Genomic DNA, 26004 nt, shown 5'->3' with positions numbered 1-26004 from the left:
CATGTGTGTCCTGCCATTTTGAATCAGTATGTCCATTTGATATTCATTTGTCATATACATGTAACTGATTATTATGTTATGTGACTCAACAAAGATGATTCAATTTACATGCGATCACTGAATTTCTTTCTAGAAAAGTGTGACGCCGTGCAAGACTTCACACAAGAGCTTGTTTTTTATTCTTCCGTGCTCTAGGTTGTCAATGCCGAAAAATTCGGGGCAGTCGGTGTAATTCTCTTCTCCGAGCCGTCAAGCACTTCGAACCCCATGGAACGACCTTATCCCAACGGCACCCTGCTCCCGGGGACTGCCGCCCAACGAGGATATGTTTTAAAAGACGTAGGAGACATCCTTACTCCTGGTTACCCCGCTAAAGGTTGATATCTACTTATTAGATGAATAGGAACAGAATATTGTTGTTTTTTTTAATCAAAATGTGATGTACAATAACAAAGCTTTGGTATATTTTCAAGTTTCACACTCTACTCAAACTTGTCTTTTTTTATGTATACTAAAATCATTTTTAATCTACTCTCTAGTTCTGTACAGGTATAATTTTTGCCTACATAAACCTATTGTGTGATGTCCAAAAGAACGATTGAAGCTTGCTCAATGTTATTATAGTTTGCCTTTGCTATTATGAATTGTCTTTATAAATCGTCCATTTCTGTATATAACTTGGTAAGTGCTCGTAGCCCTATAGAAAGAGCTTTATACTAAATATTGATTACATTGCATTGTTGTATCGCGAAACAGTCATGTATTATATAGGTTAAGCCTTATCTGCAATTACATGAGCACGTTTATCAGGGGACAGGTTAAAAAACAAACAAACATATTTTTTATTCTGTTTTACGTACTAACCTTGGGGAAGGGGGAGTCGAGAGGTTAACACATCATCAACTTATCTAGCTGTATTTGTTTTTGCGTCCAATATCACTTTTCATTGTAATAATATGTGAAACTTTACCAAAAAATTCGAAGATATGTTTCTGAGAACTTTCGAAACGATTTGAAAATAATGGATACTTTGCACTGTAGAAGAGTATGGTATAATGTTTCGTGATCTTCCTTTTCGTCAAATTAACTCGATTAGACAAACATCAAATATAGTACATGTAGTTTACATATGAAATAAAACACACTTTACGTACACACAATTATGAGTAATATATTTAGTTTGACGAGGGAAAGAGAGAGAGGGGAGATCGAGATAGATTACCCAAGTATATACCCAAGTATATATAATACAGTGTAATCATATTATTTGTATTTGCCTGCAGATTTCGCTTACCGGTCTAGAGTGAATGAGACAAAGATGCCTAAAATCCCTGTCCATCCCATTGGTTACGATGATGCCAAGAAGCTCCTCCTGTGAGTTAGTATATGAAATGTTATGACTCCTCATGACGCAGCTGGTCAGAACACCATCATTAAATTAACTTATCCATCAGGTCCCAGAAACCACGTTTCAGGAGTTCAAAAACAGTATCTCTTTGATGTTATATACAACATCATTTTAATTGTATTGTTTGATAGATTTCCGAAAGGCTCTTTTGCAAGTGATTCTAATTTGGTAACACTTATCCACAATATTAGTGTTTATCTTTTCCTCTGGTCGTAGATTCAACCGGTTCCGACCAATATTTGCTATAAAAAATACAGGATATGCTTATGCTGTAACTTTCAAAGTTGTAGTCTTAATGAGGACCAGATGACACTTTTAGCAGCAAAATGTTTAAGATATTTAAGATATATATTTTTTAGAACTTGGTAAATCTATTTCTCTTTGATTGGCTCATCGTGATCTGAGCTGTGACCTCGTTGCAAATCACCCGAAACACTTCGTTTTTAACATCCAAGAGACAAATATTCTCATCTGAGATTCAGTTTCCTGTAACTGAATTGTTTTAAGCATAATATTTTGAGGTTTTTTCTCAAGTATGAAAACATATGAAACTATTCACACAACCCACATATGAATATCTCAATTACACAGTGCATTAACGGGACCTCAAGCGAAGAAGGAGTGGAGTGGTAAACTGGCAAGTTTCTATCGAGTAGGTCCCGGATTCAAGTCCCCTTATCAAGGAATGTAAGTGATATTCGAATATTAAACATTGTATGTGTAATTATATAATCATGAGTGACAACATGATATCGGACAATCAATACTTACTGTTCCCTGTTCGCCACTTTATATTGCCTTTTTAACATGTATAGTATATCCACACTCGTCTACAGAGATTGAGAATTCCACCCACTTACTTGATTTGACACTTAATATTCTGACTTCGTTTCCAAACCAGGACAACACGACTGGTTGTCAACTCTATTTCGGAACTCAAGTACACGTACAACACTGTTGGCTTCATAAGAGGAAGTGTCGAACCAGGTAACCAACGGTTTATTCATACAGACAATTTTTTTTTTTGGATGAAGTACCCCACGACAGTCAGTCCTTCTAGATTACCTCACAGTCAATAAAGTATAATGCCCTCATTATCAGCTAAGTATCTCGCTTCTGCAATGTTCTTTCCTCAAGATGAATCTTTATATTGTATCATAATGTACCAATGTAATGGCAGCAGGTAGAATAGGAGTGCATGCCATCATAGAAAAAGACCTGTCAATGACAGAGAGATTGCGCCTGTGAGTTATTCTTATACAGATGAAACAATGATCGACCAGAGAAAGCAATCCTCCACTATATTGTATAAGTTAATAGCGTGTAGCCAATTTATGTTACTCTGTCAAAACAAAGACAAAATGTAGTACGTTGATAATAGTAGTAATAATAATAATAACAACAACAACAATAATAATAATAACAATAATAATAATAATGATAATAGTAATAATAATAATGACAGTCCTATAATGATATGCTCAATAACAGTTTCGTTAAATTAATTTCATGAAACAGATCGTTACGTGATCATTGGCAACCATAGAGACGCGTGGGCCCTGGGCGCCGTTGATCCCAGCAGCGGGACCGCCACTCTCATGGAAGTCTCTAGGGTCTTTGGCAAGCTGAAAAGAGAAATCGGTAAAATATGTAGTAATAATGTGCGTCTGTGATGTAATCGAGCGGCGTTTATGACGTCACTGACAACGTTCGTAATATCAGTCATCATACATACTTACTTATGAGTATATGCATATGGAAATGTGGAAATGTGGTTAATAGAACCAACTTGAAAGCACTTAAAGGGGCATTCCAGACGATTTTCATAATTTCACACCATGCTGTGCGGTACGTTTATCAAAATCGAGAAGCTTTAGTGCAGAGTTGTGGAATTTATTGTGATCCTCGAACAGAGAAACCAATACTCTGAAAAATCTTAAACAAATTACACTGAACAGTGTTGATGACATAGCAGCCTCATATATTTCAGAAATGTAGCAGTGTAATTCATTACAATACCGCTTGCTTAACAATTTCAGTTTGGTAGAATCTATGCATGCCTTCCTCTTTTGTTCTACATCCTTATGGTGAGACGGCTATGTCAATATCCTTGTTCATTGAAATTTGTTATAAATTTTGAAAACATTCTTATTCCTCATCCCAATCACTATAAATTATGAAACTCTGTACTCAGTATAAATTCATAGTTGCTCATTAATGTAAAAATCTGAAAATCATTTGGAGTTAAATTGTTAGGGACCAGCAACTCGGCCTCATGTATCATGCACATAGCGCCGTGCGATTCCAAATTGCAGCGGAGTGGAGACAGTAAAAGTAAGGCTTAGATCTCTCATGTCGTTCTTATTGTGCTTGATGAAGAGGTAAGAAAGAACTTTGATTCCACTCTGTAACGAGGGGCGAAGCAACAGGTAACAGAATCAATGAGTATCTTATGTACACTGTCCTTGAAATGGAATTGACGAGACGAAATTGACAAAGCCTGACAGTGGAAGAGTTTTCGAACGGTGTACGATCTTCGATAGCAGCAAATACCAGTCTTCTCTTTGCTTTTTACTGTCTTTCATCATAAATCATTATCAGTTCTCAAAGTGTATGTCTTCTGTGTATGTGTTACTAGGCCCTAAAATCGCCGATCAGTTCTCCCTTTTTTTCTGTTTTTCTCTTTCCGCAATATACTATCTGTCGATTTGTTCCAGCGTCTTTACATTCACACACGCATGAAGAAACATACCTAATCTTATTATATCTTTAATTATACTTGTTCTCTGTTTGCATTAAGGTTGGAGACCTAGAAGAACGTTAGTATTCTGCACGTTTGCAGCCGAAGAGTATGGCCTCATCGGATCAATCGAATGGACAGAGGTACTCTATGGGTTTTAACCTTACCTCTAGTCACTCGCTTTGACATACACGCACAAACACAAACACAAACACAAACACAAACACAAACACACACACAGTGAATATATTAATGTTGCTTTACAGATTCACGATTCTATATAGCGCGCGTGAATTGGCCCAGATATAGGGAATCAAACTTTTATGCAAGTGAGAAAGATTAATATTTTCTTCGGTCAGGGGAGAGAGGTGACATATCAGCAGATCTGCAAAGACAAGGGCATCACGACGCTTTTTGCTGTTCCCGAAATCGTCCGAAGTGGCGCCAACTATCCATGGACATTTTCAAAATTGTGGTGTTTAGTTGTTTAGTGATTTGTCTTTGTTACAGCTTAAGCAAAGTTCTTCAGCATAAAACCCGGTATCTAAGTACATTTTTTTTTTTCAAAAGCAACGTATTGACACAGTCCTCCTTTATTCTTCTGCGAATGTAACTTAGGACATACTATACCGCATTTTTTGGCCAGAGTAAGAGAAAACATGCACATTGCTATAGCAATATTGCAGTAAAATGTCTTTAGTTAATGTAGATGGTGAAATGTAAAAAGGAAAAAAAAACAATATTCCGTCAAAGTGCTTTCTTCCAAGATTAAGTTACTTAATTACTTGATTACTTGATTACTATTATAACTCACATTAATAGCGACCACAAGTCAGGCCCACTTTGTATTTTTTTTTTTTTTTTTTTGTGCTGCAGGAATTCAACAAGTTGATAGCGGATCGTGCAGTGGCTTACGTCAATATGGACATTGCAGTAGCGGGTAGATATTTCAAATGTTTTGGTTTTACACATCATGCATATGAATATATATATATATATATATGTATATATATATGTATATATATATATATATATATATATATATATATATATATATATACTGAAAGAAATCAGACTGAGGCGGACGTTGCTCTCGATCTTGTTGTCCGTTTTAATCAGTCGAGCTTTCGGCCAGTCGTCAGGCCTTCCTTAGGATCTGGGACATGTATAATTTGACGTGATGTCCTGCATCACAGCACCGTGTGCTCATTTTCTGTGTTGGGCTATATTATGTCCTGTCTGGTCATGGCTGAGTGTTCTGCTACGGGTGTTCTACTATGAGTGTGAAGTTAGAGTCTAAAATTAGACTCATACTAGAACACCCGTAGCAGAACACTCAGCCATGACCAGACAGGACATAATATAGTCCAACACAGAAGATGAGCACACGGTGCTGTGATGCAGGACATCACGTCAAATTATACATGTCCCAGATCCTGAGGAAGGCCTGATGACTGGCCGAAAGCTCGACTGCTTAAAAGGTAGAACAAGATCGAGAGCAACGTCCGCCTCAGTCTAATTTCTTTCAGTATATGCTACCCACAATGAAGCACCGCGTACGTTTGGGAAGGGAACAATCTCTCGCACTATATATATATATATATATATAATATATATATATATATATATATATATAGTATTTTCTATAATATAATATACATACATGTATAGATATAGATAGACAGATAGATAGATAGATAGATAGATAGATCATAGATAGATTAGCGTTCGACACCAGCGGTGGCCCGGGGGCACAAAATATAAACAAAAAAAGTTATATATATATATATATATATATATATATATATATATACATGTATATATAAGAGAGAGAGAAAGAGACGTTCCACACCGAGAAAATATGATTGTTTGAGCATGTACATGATGTAAGGATTGTGGGGCCTATATGTGTATCGATCATATACTAACTTCTTCAAATGAACAGACTCCTCACGCTCATGCATATGAAAAATAAAGAGTTCAGAGTTCAGATACCTTTAAAAGTGAAATTTTTCGTCTTGTTACTTTGTTTAATTGTCAGGAAACTATATTTTATGGACATCGGCTTCACCACACCTTCGACCAGTCATATACGAGGCGACAAAAAGGGTAAGTGTCTTCTCAGAACTGCTCTTGATCATCTTTTTTTTGTCATAGGATGTAAACACAAATGGCTTGTTATGTCGCAAAAGTCTATTTACACTCCTCCCTTCGTTGTTTCAGGGGTTGTAAAAAGTATAGCAATGTTGACTTGAGACGGTACATCCGGCATTGTGTACTCTCTTATTGCAATGATAATGATTTCGGTATTGATGGTGACTATACTGATGATAATGATAATCGTTGTAAAGGATGAATTTAAATATAATGAGGTCATTCATTAATAAAGATCAAAACTCAAACATGATAACGGTTACCTAAACTAAAGAATGATAATTGGGAAGGAATTCCTGGCATTTCAGATCAAACGCGTGACTATTATATAATTATTATACCTTGATTTTTTTTTCTTAAGAAATGATGATAACAATAACACTACCCTCTTTAAGTGATGTGTTTATTCTTCTACCTAGATAAATTGGTCATTCTAGAATAAAATATGTATCCACTGATATGATAACGATGTTTCATTCTGGAATATCATTTAGGTAAGGACCATTGTACAGTCAAGATTTGTTCGAGTATATCATAGACGTTTTGGTTCTTATATAGAACCTTATCACTAATCCGGGCAATTCAAGTCTTGAATTGCCCGGATTACTTGTGGGTTACTTTATCGTGTTTATTATAGAATCAAATCTGTTACGATGATTACACTAAGATTTGTTTTTCTATACATGTGCTGTCTAAATAATGATAATAATAATAGTAATAATAATAAGTTTCTGTTTAATTATATAAGGATTTTCAGTTAATTTCTTTTTTGGATTCCATAGGTAACTGACCCTGATCCATCAAAGTCCCGCCAAACCGTGTACGACACGATGTTAGAAAGGAGAGGGAACAGCCCCTCTCCCTCTGAAAATGTACCAGTGTGAGTATTGCGAACTCCATCTTATAGTTTCGTTTGCAACGTTAAAAAAATAACCAAGGACATAATGTTTGGCACTTCTGTTGACTTCAGTGCAATTCCTGTATTTTTAATACCTTTTGGAAGTTTAATCAATGAAACATTAGTTTGAAGTGTGGGATTCTTGTTTCATTTCTTTTAGATAATTCATATTTTTGTTACAGGACATGTAAAATTATATTCCCTTTGTGTCAAACGAAATTTCCGTTCTCCATACTTGGTGATTATTCACCAAAATTGGATCTTTTGGATCTATAAGTTCGTTTTTATTCAGGATTTTTTTTATAATGGTTCTCTGATAACCCATTTTATAATTACAAAACGCCTATCACAAACGTAAAAAAAGCAATCATCATTACCTTTATTTTCATCTTTCTTCCTATGACTTTCCGAACCATAATCAGGTTAATAATGTGTTTTATAATTCATAACAAACAAATCGAAGGCTTATCTGACAGTGTCTGATAGTCTACCTACCATTTGACTTAATATGATGCGTACTCTGTTTCTAACTTTTAGCCACCAGATGTGTTACCAGTCATAGAAGCAACTTTTGATCGTATTTTCCATGAAAACTCATCGAATGCACCTTAAATTTGTATTTTTCTTGATTTTTTTTTTCCTTTTCAGCGTTAATGGCATCAGATACGCCGGTGTGAGTGACCACAGAGGATTCATTTTAAGGCTTGGGGTTCCCTACATCATGATTTATTACGTAAGATATTCAAAACTTAATCCAATTTATCCTTTTTTTCAGAGTTGTTTGCTGATATTGGTTAGGGCTACAGCTTTAAATTTATACTTTACTCTGTTTCCATAGTGATGTTTGAACATCTTCATCACCTTTATCATCATCTTTGTCATCGTCAAAGTCATTCTCATGATCGATATCATCCCCGTCATCAATTTCATCGTTTTCTTGTCACCAGTTTCATTAAAAGTAACCAAAACCCAAAGATGAAAGTGGATTTAAAGCAGCAATTTTAGTAGGCACATCAGTGAAAGTTTGAGAAAAATCGGACAGTTGATTCAAAATACAAGTTATGAATTTTCAAAGTTTCGATGCTGTCATCACTGGATAAGGAGACTACAGTGTACTACAGTCCGTGACGTCATTATGGACAATAATATAATAACAACATAATAAAAACTCCACATGTTGACATGTTGTCACTTTCCTAGCATAATAAGAGAGCACTTCACTCACCGCTTTCGGAAAGCAGAGGGGACCTGTCAGCAAAAGTCCATTGAATGTGTACTTTTCAGGAAAAATCAAATTTGCTGAATTCTCCCAGTGTTTTCTTTGTATCGTTGTTCAAATGACGTCATGAAGGGTTGTAGCATTCTTATGCAGTTATGACGGCACTGAAACCTTATAAATTTTGAAACGATTGTCTGATTTTCCGCCAACTTTTACTATGTGTTCTGCTACTATTGCTGTTTTCAATCAATATGTAAGATTGGGCTTTAGTATCCTTTAAGATTAGTGTCCCTCACCTCTGCCAACACCTTGGTCTTACGTCACCATAACCTTTGACATTTAAGTAACGGGTCTCGACACCCACTTGTCGTGTCCTGCTTAATTTTCTTTATATCCCTTTCAATTCATAATCTCACAAAAGTGCCAGAGCCTTCTCTTCCAGTAAAGAGTGCACCAAAGCTTAAAATGAAACTCGAAACTTTGAAAGAATTGTTGCGGTTTTTCTCACAATTCGCCGCTGTTGTGTTTTACTATTATAGTATTGCTGCTTCGTTCAATTGTCATATATATTTGGGTTTCATTCTGTTGAAAAAAAGTATATACATATTTCAAGTTTCTCTCTATTGATTTATCTCCAACAGCAGACGTACAACATGAGCTTCTACTCTTTGTACCACACTTCGTATGAAACGATTCGTTTCGTCGAAACCTACGTGGACCCAGAGTATAAATTTCATCTCGCTGCTGCGCAGACCTTGGCCGAAATGGTGCGCATTCTGGCCGACTCGCTGGTGCTGCCCTTTAACCTTTCTTACTATGCCCAAGATCTTCTCATCCAGGTACATTTTCTGATCGAAAGCCCGCTTGCCGGAGAAATCAAGCAACACGGAATCTCCCTTGGTAAGGGCCAGCTGTAATACAATCACAATATGGGTGTGTTCTTTTTGTTTTGCAACATTAAAAAAGACGAAATCCTACTCTTAGAGACTTCCGTAGAGTTCGTATTTTTGTACAGATAACTAACTTTGCCAAAACGTGTGGCACTGATGATATATAACAATGGATAAAAAGTGACAAGATAAAGAAAAAGGTGAGCTATGTTTCTGTCTCCGTAGCTGAACCACACACTTCACAAAATGTTATAACGCATTCGGTACCCTATTCGAGATAAATTGTATTGCATGTTTCCTCAGCAGATCACCTCACAGAAGCCGTGATCGATTTTTTTGAGGCGACTCAGGATTTTCAACAGAGAACCAAGGATCTCGACCGCAACAGGTTAGCTTACGCAGGTCCTTATTATCATGATTATAAAGACACTAGCTGCCTTAGTTTTTAGAGGTGTAATTTCACACTTGAAATCCGAGCGGGAGTTATAATATGTTCTTCAAGAAATTGTCTCAAAGGGAAAATTTAAGTCCAAAGTGTTATGTTACGACACACGAGGCAAAATTTGTTGTTGGTTTTTTTTTTTTTTTGGATGGCCTGTATACACATCATTTCATTTTAGCCCCTTATAAAGTCAGTCAAATTTTAGAATTGTTTCCTGATGTGACAGTAGTGCAGACAGCATACCGATTTCGATCCTTGTGTGGGTAGGTCCTGAGAAATAAAAAAGTTGGAGCACACACACACACAGCGACAGCAACAACAACGACGGACTTGCATGCAAAAACCAACAAACAACAGAGAGAAATGAAAAGGAGAGAAAGGAGAATGAAAAGAGAATAAATCTAACTTCAGCACCAGACAGCTACAATTCTCCTGGAAACATTTTGCCTGTGATTACTGGAAAATCTGCGTCGTTCGCATGTATTAAAGTCGCGTGTTCTTCGTGTTTGTGACTGAGCGTACTTTAGCAATGATACAACATTCGCACATTTACTACTACGTCGTAAAAACTACGCACAAGCTGCACAAGAATGGTTTACGATTTCGTTGTCGGAACACGTTCGGAGAAAAACTTTTCCGATTGTTGGACTTTGCCATTTTTCGACATTTCAACCATGCTATTGCTGAACTCTACGGCCAATCACATACACGAAGAACACGAACCTAAAATTGCGAACAATGCAAATTTTCTAACAATAACCGGCAAAATCTTTTCAAGGAGTGATCAGTAGCCGCTTGAGTCGAAGTTGAATTCGCTCTCTTTTCTTTCGTCTTTCTCTCCCTTCCATTTCTTTCTGTTATTTGTTGGTGTATGCACACATGCTTGTTGTGTGTATGTGTTTGTTTATTTTGTGAGTGTGTGTGTGTGTGTGTGTGTGTTTGTGTGTATGTGTGATGTGCCGACTTCTCTTCTGAAGATCTACTCCCACGAGCATCTAGATTTCTAGAGATTTCCCAAGACAATACCATTATCCTAATTTTAAAATAATATGTTGGCTTACTCTTAACCTTATGCGTAAGTCGTTTCAAGTATAACATGCTGTTAATGATAAAGATAATTTTCTGTCATTCTCTATACCGTTTTTTTTTTTACTATGTAATTACTTAATATGTAGATGTGTGTGACGATTTCAATTTTAAGAAATCCTACACACTAAGAAAAAATGATTCATTCTTGCACCTTTTAAGGGTGCAAAGTGATGTCACACTGGTGGCTCCCTATGGGTGTTATCTTGCACCCTCAAGAAATTGGTGCAAAAGTAGTACCATGGTGCAATGGTATAATTTTGCACCCTGTGGGTGCACCTTTGCCCCTCCATAGAGGGTGCAACATTGCACACTTTATTGAGGGTGCGAAGTTCTTCCCTTGGGTGCATATTTCCACCCACACTAAGTGGTGCTAAGTTTCACCCTTTTCTTGAGGGTGCATCTTTCCACCCACACTAATTGGTGCCGAGTTGCACCTTTCTTGAGGGTGCGATCTTTCTCCCTTTAATTTTCGGCGCAACTTTGCACCCTCTCTTGCCTCTACTTTTGGTGCAACTTTACACCTTTCGTGAGGGTGCAAAGAAGCACCCTAAGTTCCAAGATTGAGGGTGCGATTTTGTGCCATATTATATAGGTATAATGTTGCACCTATGTGGTGCTTATTTGATCCATGACTGCAGCAAAATTGCTTCTTTAAAGGAGCCAGTCAGTGTCACTGTCTACGCCTTTAGAGGCGCAATGTTGCCCAGTATAACCTCAAGTGCACCTTGAGATTACTGGGCAATATTGCGTCTCTAGAGGAACAGGCAGTGACACTGATTGGCTCCTTTAAAGAAGCAATTTTGCAGCAGTTATGGATGAAATAAGCACCACATATTTGCAACATTATACCTATAAGGTAAATATACTTAGCATCACATAACAAGGTACAATTTGGTTACTTAACTACTTTAAACCTTGAATAGTGCGAACTAATGCAAGCCTGTTTGCTCAGTATATCAAACTTATGCTGTTGTTGCACTCTGCAAAGTAAATAAGATTGGTGTAATTTGGATCCTGTGAATCATGAAATGTGTGTGTGGAATTTGTGAGTTTTGAAATGTTAATATAGAAGTTAACTTATAGTTGTGTTTGAATGACATACTAAAACCAAATATTTACCCAATTACCTTTCCAATGAGGTGAGCACTATCACTATCTATCAAACAAACCCTCTAGGCAAGAGTATACATCTGCATGAAGGAAGAGGTAAAAATATGATATACATTTGTCTGGATACGTTTTATTCAAAACGTACTTGAATACGTACTTATTCACATAATCTATAAGAATAAGATATGCTTCTTACCAGTACACAAAGCCTCAAAAACAAGAGCATGCTACGTACATTTCTAAAGTATGCACCATATCTTTAAAAAAAAAGTAAGAGGATTTAACAAGTTGTTTGTATGCATTTAAACGAATAGGCCTACATATTTTCATGCGTACAATATTCATGTAACAGTGACGTCATCATGAATCATCAAAAAGATATGTTTCCAGCATAGACATGAATTTATCTAACATTTAAAACATGTCTTACAATTAGGAGTTTGTTTTATAATGACGATGCCAATTGTCTTAAAGTCCTTATCACGACATGTCTTGGTGTTCACACTTATTCAAATCATGAGATTCTTGGCACTTAGATTACGACTACAATCTATTATGGTTTAGATACTTATATGACATACGCATACCATATACAGGTATACGGGCATTTCGATGAAAACATCTAAATACAAGGTATAATTATAATATGAAAATCGAACTTGATACCAGTCCTTATGGGCTACCAATGGAGACTAGGCAGAATCGCAGTTATCATGGTTATGTATTCAGATTTTGTTTTGGGTGATACACGCATTCCGACAGATTTGGGATCAATTCGAGTCCCTCGAGCTGAGATTCCGGAACTGCAATGAGCAAATCATCATAATGACTAACAAAGTGACTGAGAATAATACATGCACCAGTTTCTGTTTCGATGTTCTATTTTAATACATAGAAAGTTGTTACGTTTTCCAATCCTCTGTAGGCACACAGGGATTTGCAGATCACCTTTGGCTATAACACCATGGTCGCATGCAAAATGATTGCAGCTTATCTAACTTGTAGTTTCCGAATAGGGGACTACCGTGCTTATACATATTAATCGGATGATAGACCCTGTCAAAGAGTAAATTGCGGATATCGTATACCATTGTCAAATCCACTTTTTGTTCTGTACACAGTTTCACTGGACTCTTATGAACCACTTAAGCATTACCAAATCATGGAGTATAAGAATAATCTTATGTTATTTCCTTGAAACGACTGCATTTGTATGAGCGGGAACAGTTTGGCATCATACATGACTAAATGCAAGCATTATACAAGGTTTCAGGACACTTTGAACCGTGTCCCCCCCCCAAAAAAAAAAAAAACCACACAAAACAAAACAAAACAACAACAACAACAAATAGTGAAATGTTGTATACCCTAGGCCCATTAGTGTATGATCTTTGACCTTTGAATACATTGCCCATATTTTTCAACGAATAGGCATCTGGATGCAACGTAGGTATATATAAAATGTTTTTTTTTTAAGGAAAATACATTTAACCACTTCAGAAATAACTATGGAACAAATAGCATAATATTGACACGTTCCCTTATTCCTAAATGACGTGACAGAAAACTTTCCTCACCGAAATCATTCTGTCGTTATTCAAGTACAAGACATTGATGATTATATACCTAGTTCGATTAAAAGTATACATGGAGTCATTGCAAAAGTATCTAATGAATAGCATGCTTCAGAACTACATCATTGTCATTTATTCTATGACGCTAATAATAGAGTAATTGTTCCGCCATACTGCCTGGCAGGTTGTAGTCCTCCTACGACGTTTGTTCAGCAAATAAGGCACAAAATAAAATTTTGCGAATTTTACACCCTGTTGCCAAAGTATCTAATCTTCTTTACCACTATTCTCAGACATAAGGTATGCTGATGCTGTATGAATTAGAAACGGAAGCTTCACAAATATTCACCATCTAACAAGGTAAAAGCGAAGTGATGTCTTGCCCACATATCGAATTTGTGATTACACTGATTTTCAAATGTAAGCTCATTGACTTTTTGACTGTTGACGGAGTCGGACTTCACCAATATCAACACTTGACAGCCATCTTTAGATGATCTGAGGAGTGAATTTGGTGGTCATATAGCTCAAAAGTGTGGAAAGTTATTAAAAGAACACCACAGTACTATGTCGACAGTGCTTACAAGGTGAGATACAAAGAAAGAGCACGAAATGACATTGTAGAATTTGACAATGACCTACAATATTTGACCTTGAACGCTGGCACCCACAAGGTGGTAGAAGTAACTTCGTCCAATCGTACATACATATGCAAAGTTTCATTTGGATACCTCAAACAGTACTTAAAGGGGAATGAAACCCAAATGTACCCGTGGATTGGAGCAATATCATAAGAACACATAAGCGAACATGGAAAATCGTATGATCCAGTGGAAGTTATGCATTTTTTAAAGTTTCAGTGTCACTTTCATGTATGGAAACGTATATGAAGAAAATATCAAGGGAATTCCATAAAATCTGATTCTAAATGAAAAGTACAAATTGCCTCCACTTATTTGTCGTTGCCATAATGTTAAGGGTAATATTACCCCCCCCCCCCCCCCCTTTCTGGATGAAGGAAATCAAGTGCTCCTTTTGTAATGCTAGAAACGTGGAACTATGCCTATTTTCTTTACATTTCTTTATATAATTTTCCATGGTTGACGTCAAAGATGTAGCTTTCTCATCTCGTAATGGCGGCACTGAAACTCTAAATATATGTGTATATATAGCTCTTCAACGGATTTTCCGATATTCCGCAATTTGTGACGATGTGTTCAACTGCTAAAGTAATCTCCCTGCATTAACTTGTCCACTTGTACTTTTCGTTTCATTTCCCTTCGTGATACAACGTTGCCATAATCGATAACAGACTGATGTACGAACGGAGGGACAAGCTGAACAACATCATTTCTCTGGTGACAATTCCTTGTAAAAGTATACACCATGAAAACTTTAGGCTGGTAAACTATATCAAGACAATTATTGAACAATATTGTTAATGAAATGCCGTAGGTTTTTCTTCGTGATAGTTGCCTGTTCAGATCAAGGCTTGCAATGTACTGCTGAAGTATGCATCGGGTGTTTCTGCCTTGTCTGGGATACTGAAAGCCACAGAGCACAGAAGGCCGGAAACATTGTAGCGAAGGAAGACACGATTGTATACAGGAATTCGGGCAGATTTCACAACCATCCAGCCAAATAGTGATGTCACTAGTGCGCAGCATTCACAGTGAAGATTGTGGGATTTAGTCCTGTCAGGTTCTGAAAGAGATTTTGGCATGAATAAATAATGACTGAATACAATTTCGAAGGAAATAGGTCGTTTACACTACGCAGTTGTGTTGCTTACATAAACTAACAGGTTGCAACTATGACCATTGACCAGAAAATGGAAAATTAAATTGATTGCATAGATCTACTTCAGGTTTCTAACGTCTTTTGCTGAAATAATGAGAAATTGTTTTGAAATAGCTGCGATATCCAAAACAGAGCAATAATAATATAATATAGGACTCACTTTTTATCACGATCGCTGCGTTTTATTTTGTTTTTGGATGGCTCATCCATTTCAAAACCAATTTTCATCAAATAATCTTTAGAATTCCTCTTAGAATGGCATACTCTCTATTATTTCATAAGTAGGTTCTTGGTATATCACAAAAAGTGAAAAGCCCAAATCCTCACCTCCACCAATACTATACCATCCCTTTAAGCTTTGATATTGGTTTCTAAACAAATCCGGTCGGATAGATTTATTTCAGCTCTTCGTCATATAAGTAAAACATGATAATGTTGCAAAGAAATATTCCTCTTATATTTCTAGTCACAAAGCAGATGGAATTCCCGTCTCCCATAAAAATATAAAAGTGCAGCACTTACTTTGTCACAGACATACAGCATGTCCTCTCCAGGCAGACGGGGAATTAGGAGACAGCATGCCGACATCACTAAGTTAGAGCTGAAAAAAAAAAAAATAGATGTGGAATAGCCTAAGTAAAGTCATGTTGAAAAGAAAAATGTTGCGAATTTGGACTGAGATGAAAATACACACCTTTTATGTAGGCCTGCATACATTTATGACATAGGGCATATTCAAATATTCCCACATTTTTCCTGACCAACTCAAAGTCTTCATAACATAAAATAACAAAGTAAGACAACATCAAATTACATGCCAATTTAACATCAGTTTGCTGTATATTTTACACAGTTAGGAAAGGAGTAAGACTTATAGACCTCAGCCATTCAGCCGTTGCTGAGCTTGCCACAGATGATGGTCCGGGTGCTGGCCATGGCAATGGGTGTGATGATGCCCATTATGGTTGACACCTCTAATCCTCCTACCACACACACAAAAAAGTGAAAATATAGCCCCCTCTACTTATTCATAACATTGATTTGATTTACTTTGATAATGCTGGTTACAGAAAAGAAGATTACCCCCCTCCCCCCCCCCCCCCGGAAAAAAAAATAATAATATATAAATAAATAAAATAAAATGAAATAAAATAAATGATAAATAAATAAATAGATAAATAAATGAATAAAAAAGGAAAAAAAATGAAGATTCTTGCGGGGTAGAGATGCTGCCTGTATGAGTTACAATCCATCATGGACTTTTCAGGAAAAAGTCCAAAAAAACTGAGAAGACGTAGAACGGAAAAGGCAAGAATGAATGATCGCAATGGTCCACTTGAGTAACATATCTCTCGATTATAGATGGTATCAAAAATTGCACTATAGTCTTATCAAATTTTCTGCAACCCACTAAACGGTGGCTACGTTATAGTAACTGATAAAACTGCGTTCATGTGTAATAATAAGCTTTAATATAATATACTTCACGGATATCACATGCTGAAAATCTAGATGAATCAATAACCTGACAATACATATACATGTATTACGGATTAATCCATGAATGAAACTTACATATTCTGTTGAGGAATCACTCTGTCCATCAGAATTGCATATAAGTTTACGTGATCAGGAGAATGCGCGCAACTTCATCATATTGTATCTTGCTTGAATACCTGAAATGGAAAATCAAGTGTCATGAGTTCAAGGCCACTGTTCATGCGTGTGTAATAATTTTGCAGAAGAGCTAACTTATGTAAATGTGACTACATAGCTCTCTCCATGGCAGCTTAATGTATAGTTCAATTCTTATGCACTGCCTTGCTGCATATAGGGTGAACTTAAGTCCACCACTAACACTACCTGACTACAGAGAATTATCCCAGCATAAAGATAAGCGTGCAATGTTTGCCATTATAAGTTTAGTTAGTACACTGGTCTATTTATCCATAAGTTTATCAACAATTATTCATCAACTTCCGTTCCTTTTATTCGTTATTAATCAAATGTGGTATGGCACGACGCGATGTATTATCCTTGGGGATGTGTGTGTGTGTGGGGGGGGGGGGGGGGAGGTGGCGTAAAGGTTATGTTAAGGATACACTTCCTATAGGAATATCCGATTCCACGTTTTCCTAACTATTTTGTTTTGTTGTTGATCGGTAAATATAAAGAATTACTTGAAATTTGTGATTATGTATGTGTTCACTGTATTGTGAGTATAAATTAAGCTTGTATAATTGTGTATGTAGTGAAAATTGTATCATTTATAATGTGTACATGTACATGAATATATGTGAGTTTATGCATGTATGTAGATATTCCTATGTGCACGCCCATGTACCAACAAAAAGAATTTCCTAAATGAACAATAAATGAATCTGAAATCTGAAATGGGAATGCCATGACGTCTTTAGCAAGACATTTTATCGCTAAAGCTGCTCTAATTCCACAGAATGGTTGCGAAACAAAACAAAATAGAACAGAAAACAGCATGCATAAAACTAGCCAGTTTTAACAGAACTCTAAAATGAACATTTTAATATTACTGCCTGCAAGCCTACATTATAAGACATGGCTATACAACCAAAAAAATAACAGATACAAGAAATTTGATGAAGGGTAATATCGAGAGTAAGGCCTTGGTCGAGAACATTGTGGATATTTCAAATCATGCTTTACGATGATGTTTCAACTCACCATTTTCCACGTAGCAGGAATCTGCGGGGTCTTGATATTATGAAGTGGACAAAATAATTTTGAAGTCAGAGTTGCAGTAAGCCGCTACGAAAAGCCTCAGAAGAGCTGATCTGCTGTGGAAATGGAATTTGCGCTAGATGCTCAGCTCAAACACGCATGAACGCCATCTGGGAGTCAACTTATGTGCACATAAGTTTGCACGACTCAACAATTCATTGAATTCATAGATCATGTTCAAGAAAAGAATGAACATGCCCACACCAGGTGACCAAACTACTGGGTCCGTGAATTGACACTTTAGGAAACATCCATGTCATTATTTTGCATCGAATGTATTCTATGGATTAATAGGCGTTTAAAAAAAAAAACATTTTCCACTTTTGATTCTTAATAATTCAGTTACTACTGTTGTATATATCAGATAACACTATCATTGATATGGGAGATAGTTGTATAGTGTACAATTTCGTTGGAGGTGGTTTAAAACACAAATAAGTTTCATGAAATCAATGATCAATTTCACAGTTAGGTTACAGATTTTGCTCTATTTCCAACCCTCTGTACAAAATTTTCACTTTGCACAGGGGTCAATGGGTGTGTATGGGAGTATGTGGTTAACACCCTGACAATGGTGTTGAACAATGGCCAGAGTTTGAATGCTTTATTATTTATTCATGAGAAATTCCACTATCACAGCTAGTCTTTATTCATTCTAAAATGTGGTGTTTGCAAGCACACGGAAACATGTGCTTACATTTCATGTGCATGCATTTTACCCTTAGGCTTTACCGTGCATGAATCCATGAAAAAAAGGGGGAAAAATCAACCCTTACAAATAAATCGTGTAGTTTGCACCCTTATATATCCGCGAGTTTGCTCTCTAAATGATTTTAGTTTATCATTTCCTTTACTTTCACTTAATAGAATATGCATACATAAAATGTGACAATGGTATGAATAAAATGACAATGTGACAAACAAACAAACAAAGCAAACAAACAGCAAAAGATATCAAGTGAAGGGGTGAGTGAGAAGGCAATTGGCCTTATTTAAAACTAATCCCGGAAAAGTAAATACATTGTATATACAGAGAAAAACATTGACACACACACACACACACATACACACACACTCACACATACACACACATGCATTCACAGACAAAAACATTGACCAGCGCATATTAGCAATACACAAGATGTCATTTTCACAAACACACCCTATCTTGCTAGTCTCTTATAAATTCGTAAAATGATATTGGTAACTTCCAGAAAACCTTTCAAGTAAAATACGTTTGAAAGCTTTCTGAAAACTTTGTACCGTTTTCTTACATTTCACATCAGAGTGGATGGAATTCCAAATTTGAGGGCCTTGAAAAAATATTGACCTTTTTTTTTTCTGTCCCGAGATCGAGTCGCAACGAAAATCTTTAGCGTGTAGTAGGGTTTGACTCCATCATCGCACAGTAAGCATGCAGGGAATGCTGTGACATATTCCATTTCGATTGGTCAATACCAGACGAGCAGTCAAGTATTCTTCGTTAGCTTGTTCGCAGACCCTTTCATCAAAGACTCAATTTCATTTAAAAATGCTCCGATGAATGATTATGAAATTATAAGAGAACATCAAGTTTTATGATGTCTTTAAAAAAACATGTACATAGTAGCACCACGACGGTATGCAATATTGTATTCAAGTGTCGATCAACACCATATGGGTCTTTCTTTGAGACTTGTTGTGGGCTCAATATTGCACCTTAGCAAGAATGAACCACAAACAGGAAGATATGTCTTTGTAATGGTAATTACGTTTCGACATCCCAACCAATAAGAGATAGGTTAGGTGAATGTTAAAGACACGGGGATACACGAATAGAAATTGCTCAAAAAAAATGAAATAAAACGAACATTATTCTAATAGGCATGCCTGGGCAGTAATCTAATGTTTCTATTGATAAAGAATTCTATTTGAAGATTCATATCAGTTTGCTTTGTCAGAATCATGACGAAAAGTAATAAAATAAACCGGCTATCCAGGGTACAGTTTAAACACTTTCACATGAAACAGCTCTGATTAACACTTTTGCACAATAATATTTCTGTTCAGAATTGACTTTTGTGTTATATGTTTTTATCTTAAAGTATAGGATTGCATTTGAAGCAAAATATAGCCAAAATTATGTAAACGTCCAAAATGAATCTTCAGATTGCTCAGCGAGACGGCGGCATCGAATCCCGATCAGCGAAGGCACAAATGCAGCTGTGGAATTGTTTTGTACAGCAGCAGAAATCTGACGACTATTTGAATAATTACATCCAGTTGGAACTTCATCTGTTAAACCTCCTAGGTTATGTGTACAATGTGATTGGTCAATACCAGACAAGCAATCAGGTATTCTACGTTTGTTTTTTTAGTAGACCCCTTTCATCATGGACTCAACTTAATTTGAAAATATACTCTCGATGAATGATTAAAGAATATGAAAGAAACTTAAGTTTCCTGATATCAAAAAATATATGTTCATAATATCAGCACAAGGATATGTAATATTGCATTTTAGTGCCGAGCAACACCATAGGATGGCCTTTGTTTTGAGACTAGTTTGGGGCGTAATATTGCACCGCCAATGACCGTGGCAAGATCGAACCCAAAATGAACCATATAAGAAGCAAAGTTCCACCATTTTCTCAAATCGTGTAGTTTGCACCCATTTTCGCGACTTCGAACCCTTCTAGCTCCCTTATTGAACCTTTTTTTCTTAGTGTGTACAGTGAAATGAAAGAAATGAGACACCTCCGCTTTATAGGGGTCAGACGTCACTTGGTGCGAATTTGTCCCAAAGCATGCGCCAAACGTTCGTGAGAATGTCTCAAAAACTACGCGGATAGTTCGCGGATATATCGTAAAATTCGCTTACTTCACACAAACAAACGCGAAACACCTCCAGACTATCTGAATCTGTTTGGGGTTTCACGAAGGCTTTGTTAACATCGCGCAATCAGAGACGTGTCCAGGGGCGATACGCACTTCTCATTTCAAAATGGTTTAATGAATTCTTTTAAAATTTACTTTGTAATACTCTATGATAATACTTGATAATAATTATGATCGTACTTTCGTGACATTATGGACGTAGCCTACTCATTCAATAAGTGGTGACCTCACATGGATTTAACCAAGACTTTTGAGAAATGGTTAATTCGCAACTTTTAAGTGGTTTGTCCAAAGTTCCTCAAATGTCACTAGTATTTTTTGCCAAACTTTCTATATTACCTGAATTTATACAAAATGTTTGGGGATCAGCCACCATGTTGATTTTGGTGGATTGCCATATGTAAAAAGGGTAAAAAGAGCAGGGCAAAAGAGATAGAGAGGAATTCAGATAAATTAATAAACACTTGATGAGAAATAATTTTCATCTCTCTCCTCCCCGCAGCCACGAGTCCGTCAGGCAGATCAACGACCAACTGATGCAACTGGAGAAGGCGTTCATCAGAGAACTCCCTGGCAACAGATTAGATCGGTACTTGAAGTCAAACAGCTATTCCCGAGAAATCCCTGGTCTCAGATTAGATGCATATTGTTTTGAAGACATCTATAAATACAGTTTTATCCGGGACTGCCATGGCATAGCCTTTTGCAAACGCAGCTCGCAATGAACTCGCATACAGCGAGCAGTGGACTCGCACGCACACAGCGATCAGATCGGAGCGAGCTCGCTACTCTCGCAGCTCGCCGGTCGCGCGCTGTGTGTGCGAGTCCATTGCCCTCTGTGATCGTGTGCTGAAATAGCTATCTGTCTTTGCACAAGGCTAGCCATGGCATGATGAGATCGATTTTTTTTTCTTTTTTTTTTTTTTTACAGTCACGTGTCATATCCAGGAACTCCCTGGTCACAGGTTATCTCGATTTTAATTTGAATCATTCAGGCCTGATATAATTTTATGTGACCTATTGGCAACTGTTTAGACGGACATTTGTGCTATGATCCAGTCTTCTGATATTTCAATATACTTTCAAAATTTCCCTAGTCTTTGTTCATGTTATTCTCTAGATATGTATCAAATGTTTGCAACATGCATGCCATTAATACAGATGTTCGTTTTGTATTTGTTTTTGTTTATTGTTAGGGGTTACGGTTCTTTGTATTTTTTCTGGGACTTAATCTTATCGTCGACTTGTTTTCCCTACCACTTTATTATGTAATTTTCTTCTCTGGAAACATTTTCCCTCTAAATGCCAAGACAACAGTCGTGTAAGTTGTTCTCTGACCTCGGTTGCCTGACGAAGGAAGAAAAGTGACAAAGACAGTATTGATTGAAGACTATAGGTATTATTTTCTCCATGCAGAAAATTTGTTCTTTTTTTAATTAGATGAATGATCAAAATTTGACGTCAAAATGTCATACATTACACACACATCATTATCATGATAACCACTAAGAGTATGTCAATCGTCGACTTTGTGCATGCAATCATATGAAGGTGTTTGAGCCAATTTTATAGACGTTGCAGAATTGGAAGTATGTCTTTCAAAAAAAAAGTATGTATATATGCCCTACTTTTAACCCTGCCTCCCCCTCCTTTTTTTCCTCATCTCATAATAATAATAATGATAATAATAATAATAATAACAATGATAATAATGATAATGATAATTGTTATTGTTACTATTATCATTATCATTATTATTATCATTATTATTTCCATTATCCTAATTATCATGATCATGATCAGCATCATTATCCTTAGGCCTTATCTCCATTTTCTTCACACCCAGTCACGTATTGTTTTCCCCGTGCCACACGGAGTCCAAACGAGACGACATGTCACACATCTTTCCCGGTATCCTCGATGCGTACAACGACCCGAACGCGACGACGAGGTGGACAAAGGTGGCGCAACAGGTAGCTATCGTCACCCACGCCATCGAATCGGCCTCTGCGATCCTCAAGGACGTCACGTCGTGGTGATCGGAACATCGTCATCGAGTTGAACGTCGTGATCGCATACAAACACTGCCAAATATGACAAAAAAAGGAAAGAAAGAGGAGCGATCAATGGAGAAGACAGTTGCGACATTTTCAATGATTTCTTCGTTGAAGTAAAGAAAACTGACTACGGGTTTGGACAATAATATAATCATAGGCAATGAGGTTTCGGTGTGCATGCTTCCGGTTCCTTAACACTTTGAACAGGAACGCATTTAAACGAAGTTTATGTCAATGAATAGCCCATGGATACATTATCCATGTACGTATCTTCGATGGCCGGTTATACTGCCAGAAGAATTCAACGAAATCATGGAAGTTGCTCCTTCGTACGGAAATAATACAAATAAAGTGGCCTCTGGAATACCTCTCTAAGATAATCTGGACTTACACTAAAATAATTGTCAATATCTCATGACCTTTAATCGTTGGTAATAGGTGATAATACGGACTAGCGATGTCGTCCTTTTTGACAAAATTCTTTAATAATTGTCGTCAATTTACTTTCTTACTTGTTCTATTACCTCGTTCCACAATGGAACATCATCGTTCTTTTTTTCTCGCTCTCTCTGTCCAATAAAGAGGTTAAAACTTATATCAATGTGACTTTCAGAAACGTTTTGCTTGTGTCGAATATAATCGCATAGTTATCACACGTCTTCGAACAGGAACACGTTCATTCTGGAGAAATTCTTTATTTTGGTACATTTCGATTTGTTTCGTTTGTCAAAGCATTTTCGAGGTCTGACATTCATCCAAAGTTATTCTTTGGAAACCTGGACATGGCTATAACATACCTGACTCTTAAAATGGTTAATTCTATAAATCGACATGTCAACATAAACGCGCTAAAAAGAAGAGAGCGAGAGAGAGAACGAAAACAAAGCAAAAAATAAACTAGTGATATCAGATGGCCACATCACACGTCATTACTATGTGCATCATAAGTCAATCAAGATGTGCTGCTCTTTCTTAATATTGTAAAGTTTGTTAATTGAAGATTTGTGGATTCAATTCCAGAGATAATTGATTAGGCTGGTTGAGTTCTCTCAGGGCCAATATGGATGCCGCATCGCTGATCGTCTCAAATTTTGTAATCATTTCTATTTTTGAGATAGATCGTGTTTTCAACTGTGAAGAGCGAGTTTCGTTTTCGAGGAAAGTGCATTGGTTGGATTTTTTACGATGCAAAAAAAAAAGGTACTTTTGATGTACAAAGCGATGGTGTTTTTTTTTCAGTATAACAGTGACAATTATGTTTGAATGCTATATTGGCGTTCAGATTCCAATGCGCTTAATTTTGTGATATCCTTATTCTTAAATTTATTTTTAAAAACAAATCAGATGAGAGAATTGCTCTTGTGATTACAAATCATTCTTTAGACTTTGTGGTAGACTTGTCAAATGTAAATCATGATGTGAATAATCGTAACATAATGTATTCTGTAATTACAGTGTAATGTATGATAATCATTGTTCAATTCACCTCGTGTTAATTATATTCTAATGAATGTATATTAGGCTATATAGAATGTTCGATTTGATACTGTAAAGTTATCCTTAAGAGAAAGTCGATGTCATGTATACATTGCATATAAAAGAGTTTTGATCCTGAGACATTCGTTTGTCAGTCAACATTGAGTTCATGATATCCTTGACAACGTAATGGGTTAAAATGATTGTATCTTCTTGCTGTCAATAACATTTATATCAAATGAGGCACCTGTATGTCTTTTTTTCATGTTCTCTCTGAGGGTTAAAACATTGTTAGGACTAAGCCGGAAATGGTTCTCGAACTTATCTTAATGAATGAATATTCAATGAAGAATCCCAAACATGGCTGACGGATTAATTTAATCGTGAATGTCAGTCATTTACATATTTGAATTGACCGTAATCAGCCATAATCTTGGTGGGACGACCGCTTTCAAAAAGCAGAAAGACAGAATCTGAAATAATTACTTTAGATCATAGGTATATTTCAAATGCCACCGACGATATCATGGATACATACGCTGGTCAACATATTCTAGGGCGATTATATTGATCCTTTGGAAATAATGACTGCGGCATATATCGGATCCCTAAAAATTAATTGTTGTCGACATCTTATCCAATCCCATTTTAATTTGATGTATCTTTTAGGACTACAATCATGACAATGTCAAAAAAGAAAAAGGAATCGAAGCTTTCAAAAACGCAGGCCCCCAAAATCATGCCTTTTAAAATCTCAAGTTGATCCACTGCATCCATCTTATAATCCTTTATTCTATGATATTAAATATTAAACTGCAACCAGATCTAATTTTGAGGTCCTATTGTATATGTATTGCATTTAGCTAAATTAGTAGACATACGTGTTCCTCTAAAAGTTGGATGTAAAAAAAAGTCTAATTTCATTGAAATGTAAAGTGTAGTTCTTAACAAAAATAAGCACCAGCTTTCAATGCAGTTTTGAAGCAGTAAGATTCGTTTATCTATTCAAAATCACTCTGAAAGCGGTTCTTGCCTATCTCGATATAAAGCGGTAATCATTACATTGTTATAGCCGCAAAGTCTATTGTCAGCCATTTTGCAATGATGTTGTAAAACTTATTGTCGGATCGTCGCAGAGAAAATAAGTGATGATCTAAAATCATCAGCGTATGGAAAAAAAAATTACAGGCAATCAGTCATTTCATCTAGTTGAATTTCCAGGATTTTTTTGAAATGCTGTCATTCATATATATTATTGTACATATCTAATGTGATTTAGAGCTCAAGTGTGATATTGTCACCAGGGAGACGACATACACGAAGGGATGTGATTTGCTGTACATATTGTAAATGATATACATTATATTTCCATTTGTAATATGTTATCAGTACCATGTTTGTGTACGAGTTGTTGTGATTCGATACTGGTATTTATATTTCATGGAAAATAAATCAGTTTGGGTTCCTAAACATATGTGAAAAAGTAACGTAAAACAGCTGAAACTGTTGATTT

The 26004-nt window shown here is 36.4% G+C and overlaps 1 protein-coding gene across 1 annotated transcript in view; it reads left to right on the top strand.

The window, feature by feature from the left end:
• The window catches only part of LOC139709590 (N-acetylated-alpha-linked acidic dipeptidase 2-like), a 40851-nt gene extending 17854 nt beyond the window's left edge, over positions 1-22997 (top strand). Inside the window, exons 7-20 of the mRNA XM_071621552.1 lie at positions 196-376; positions 1284-1374; positions 2000-2095; positions 2310-2395; positions 2927-3049; positions 4209-4291; positions 5025-5088; positions 6190-6257; positions 7085-7182; positions 7849-7933; positions 9064-9319; positions 9616-9697; positions 21461-21547; positions 22805-22997. Of these exons, the coding sequence (XP_071477653.1) occupies positions 196-376; positions 1284-1374; positions 2000-2095; positions 2310-2395; positions 2927-3049; positions 4209-4291; positions 5025-5088; positions 6190-6257; positions 7085-7182; positions 7849-7933; positions 9064-9319; positions 9616-9697; positions 21461-21547; positions 22805-22997 (1593 nt within the window). The remainder of the gene's footprint in view (positions 1-195; positions 377-1283; positions 1375-1999; positions 2096-2309; positions 2396-2926; positions 3050-4208; positions 4292-5024; positions 5089-6189; positions 6258-7084; positions 7183-7848; positions 7934-9063; positions 9320-9615; positions 9698-21460; positions 21548-22804) is intronic.
• The last annotated feature ends 3007 nt before the right edge of the window (positions 22998-26004 follow it).

Source organism: Diadema antillarum, unplaced genomic scaffold (genome assembly GCF_040938485.1).
Source record: "Diadema antillarum isolate AM-2024a unplaced genomic scaffold, OU_Dant_1.0 seq00001453_RagTag, whole genome shotgun sequence".
NCBI lineage: Eukaryota > Metazoa > Echinodermata > Echinoidea > Diadematoida > Diadematidae > Diadema > Diadema antillarum.
This window is presented reverse-complemented; position numbering and strand designations above follow the sequence as displayed.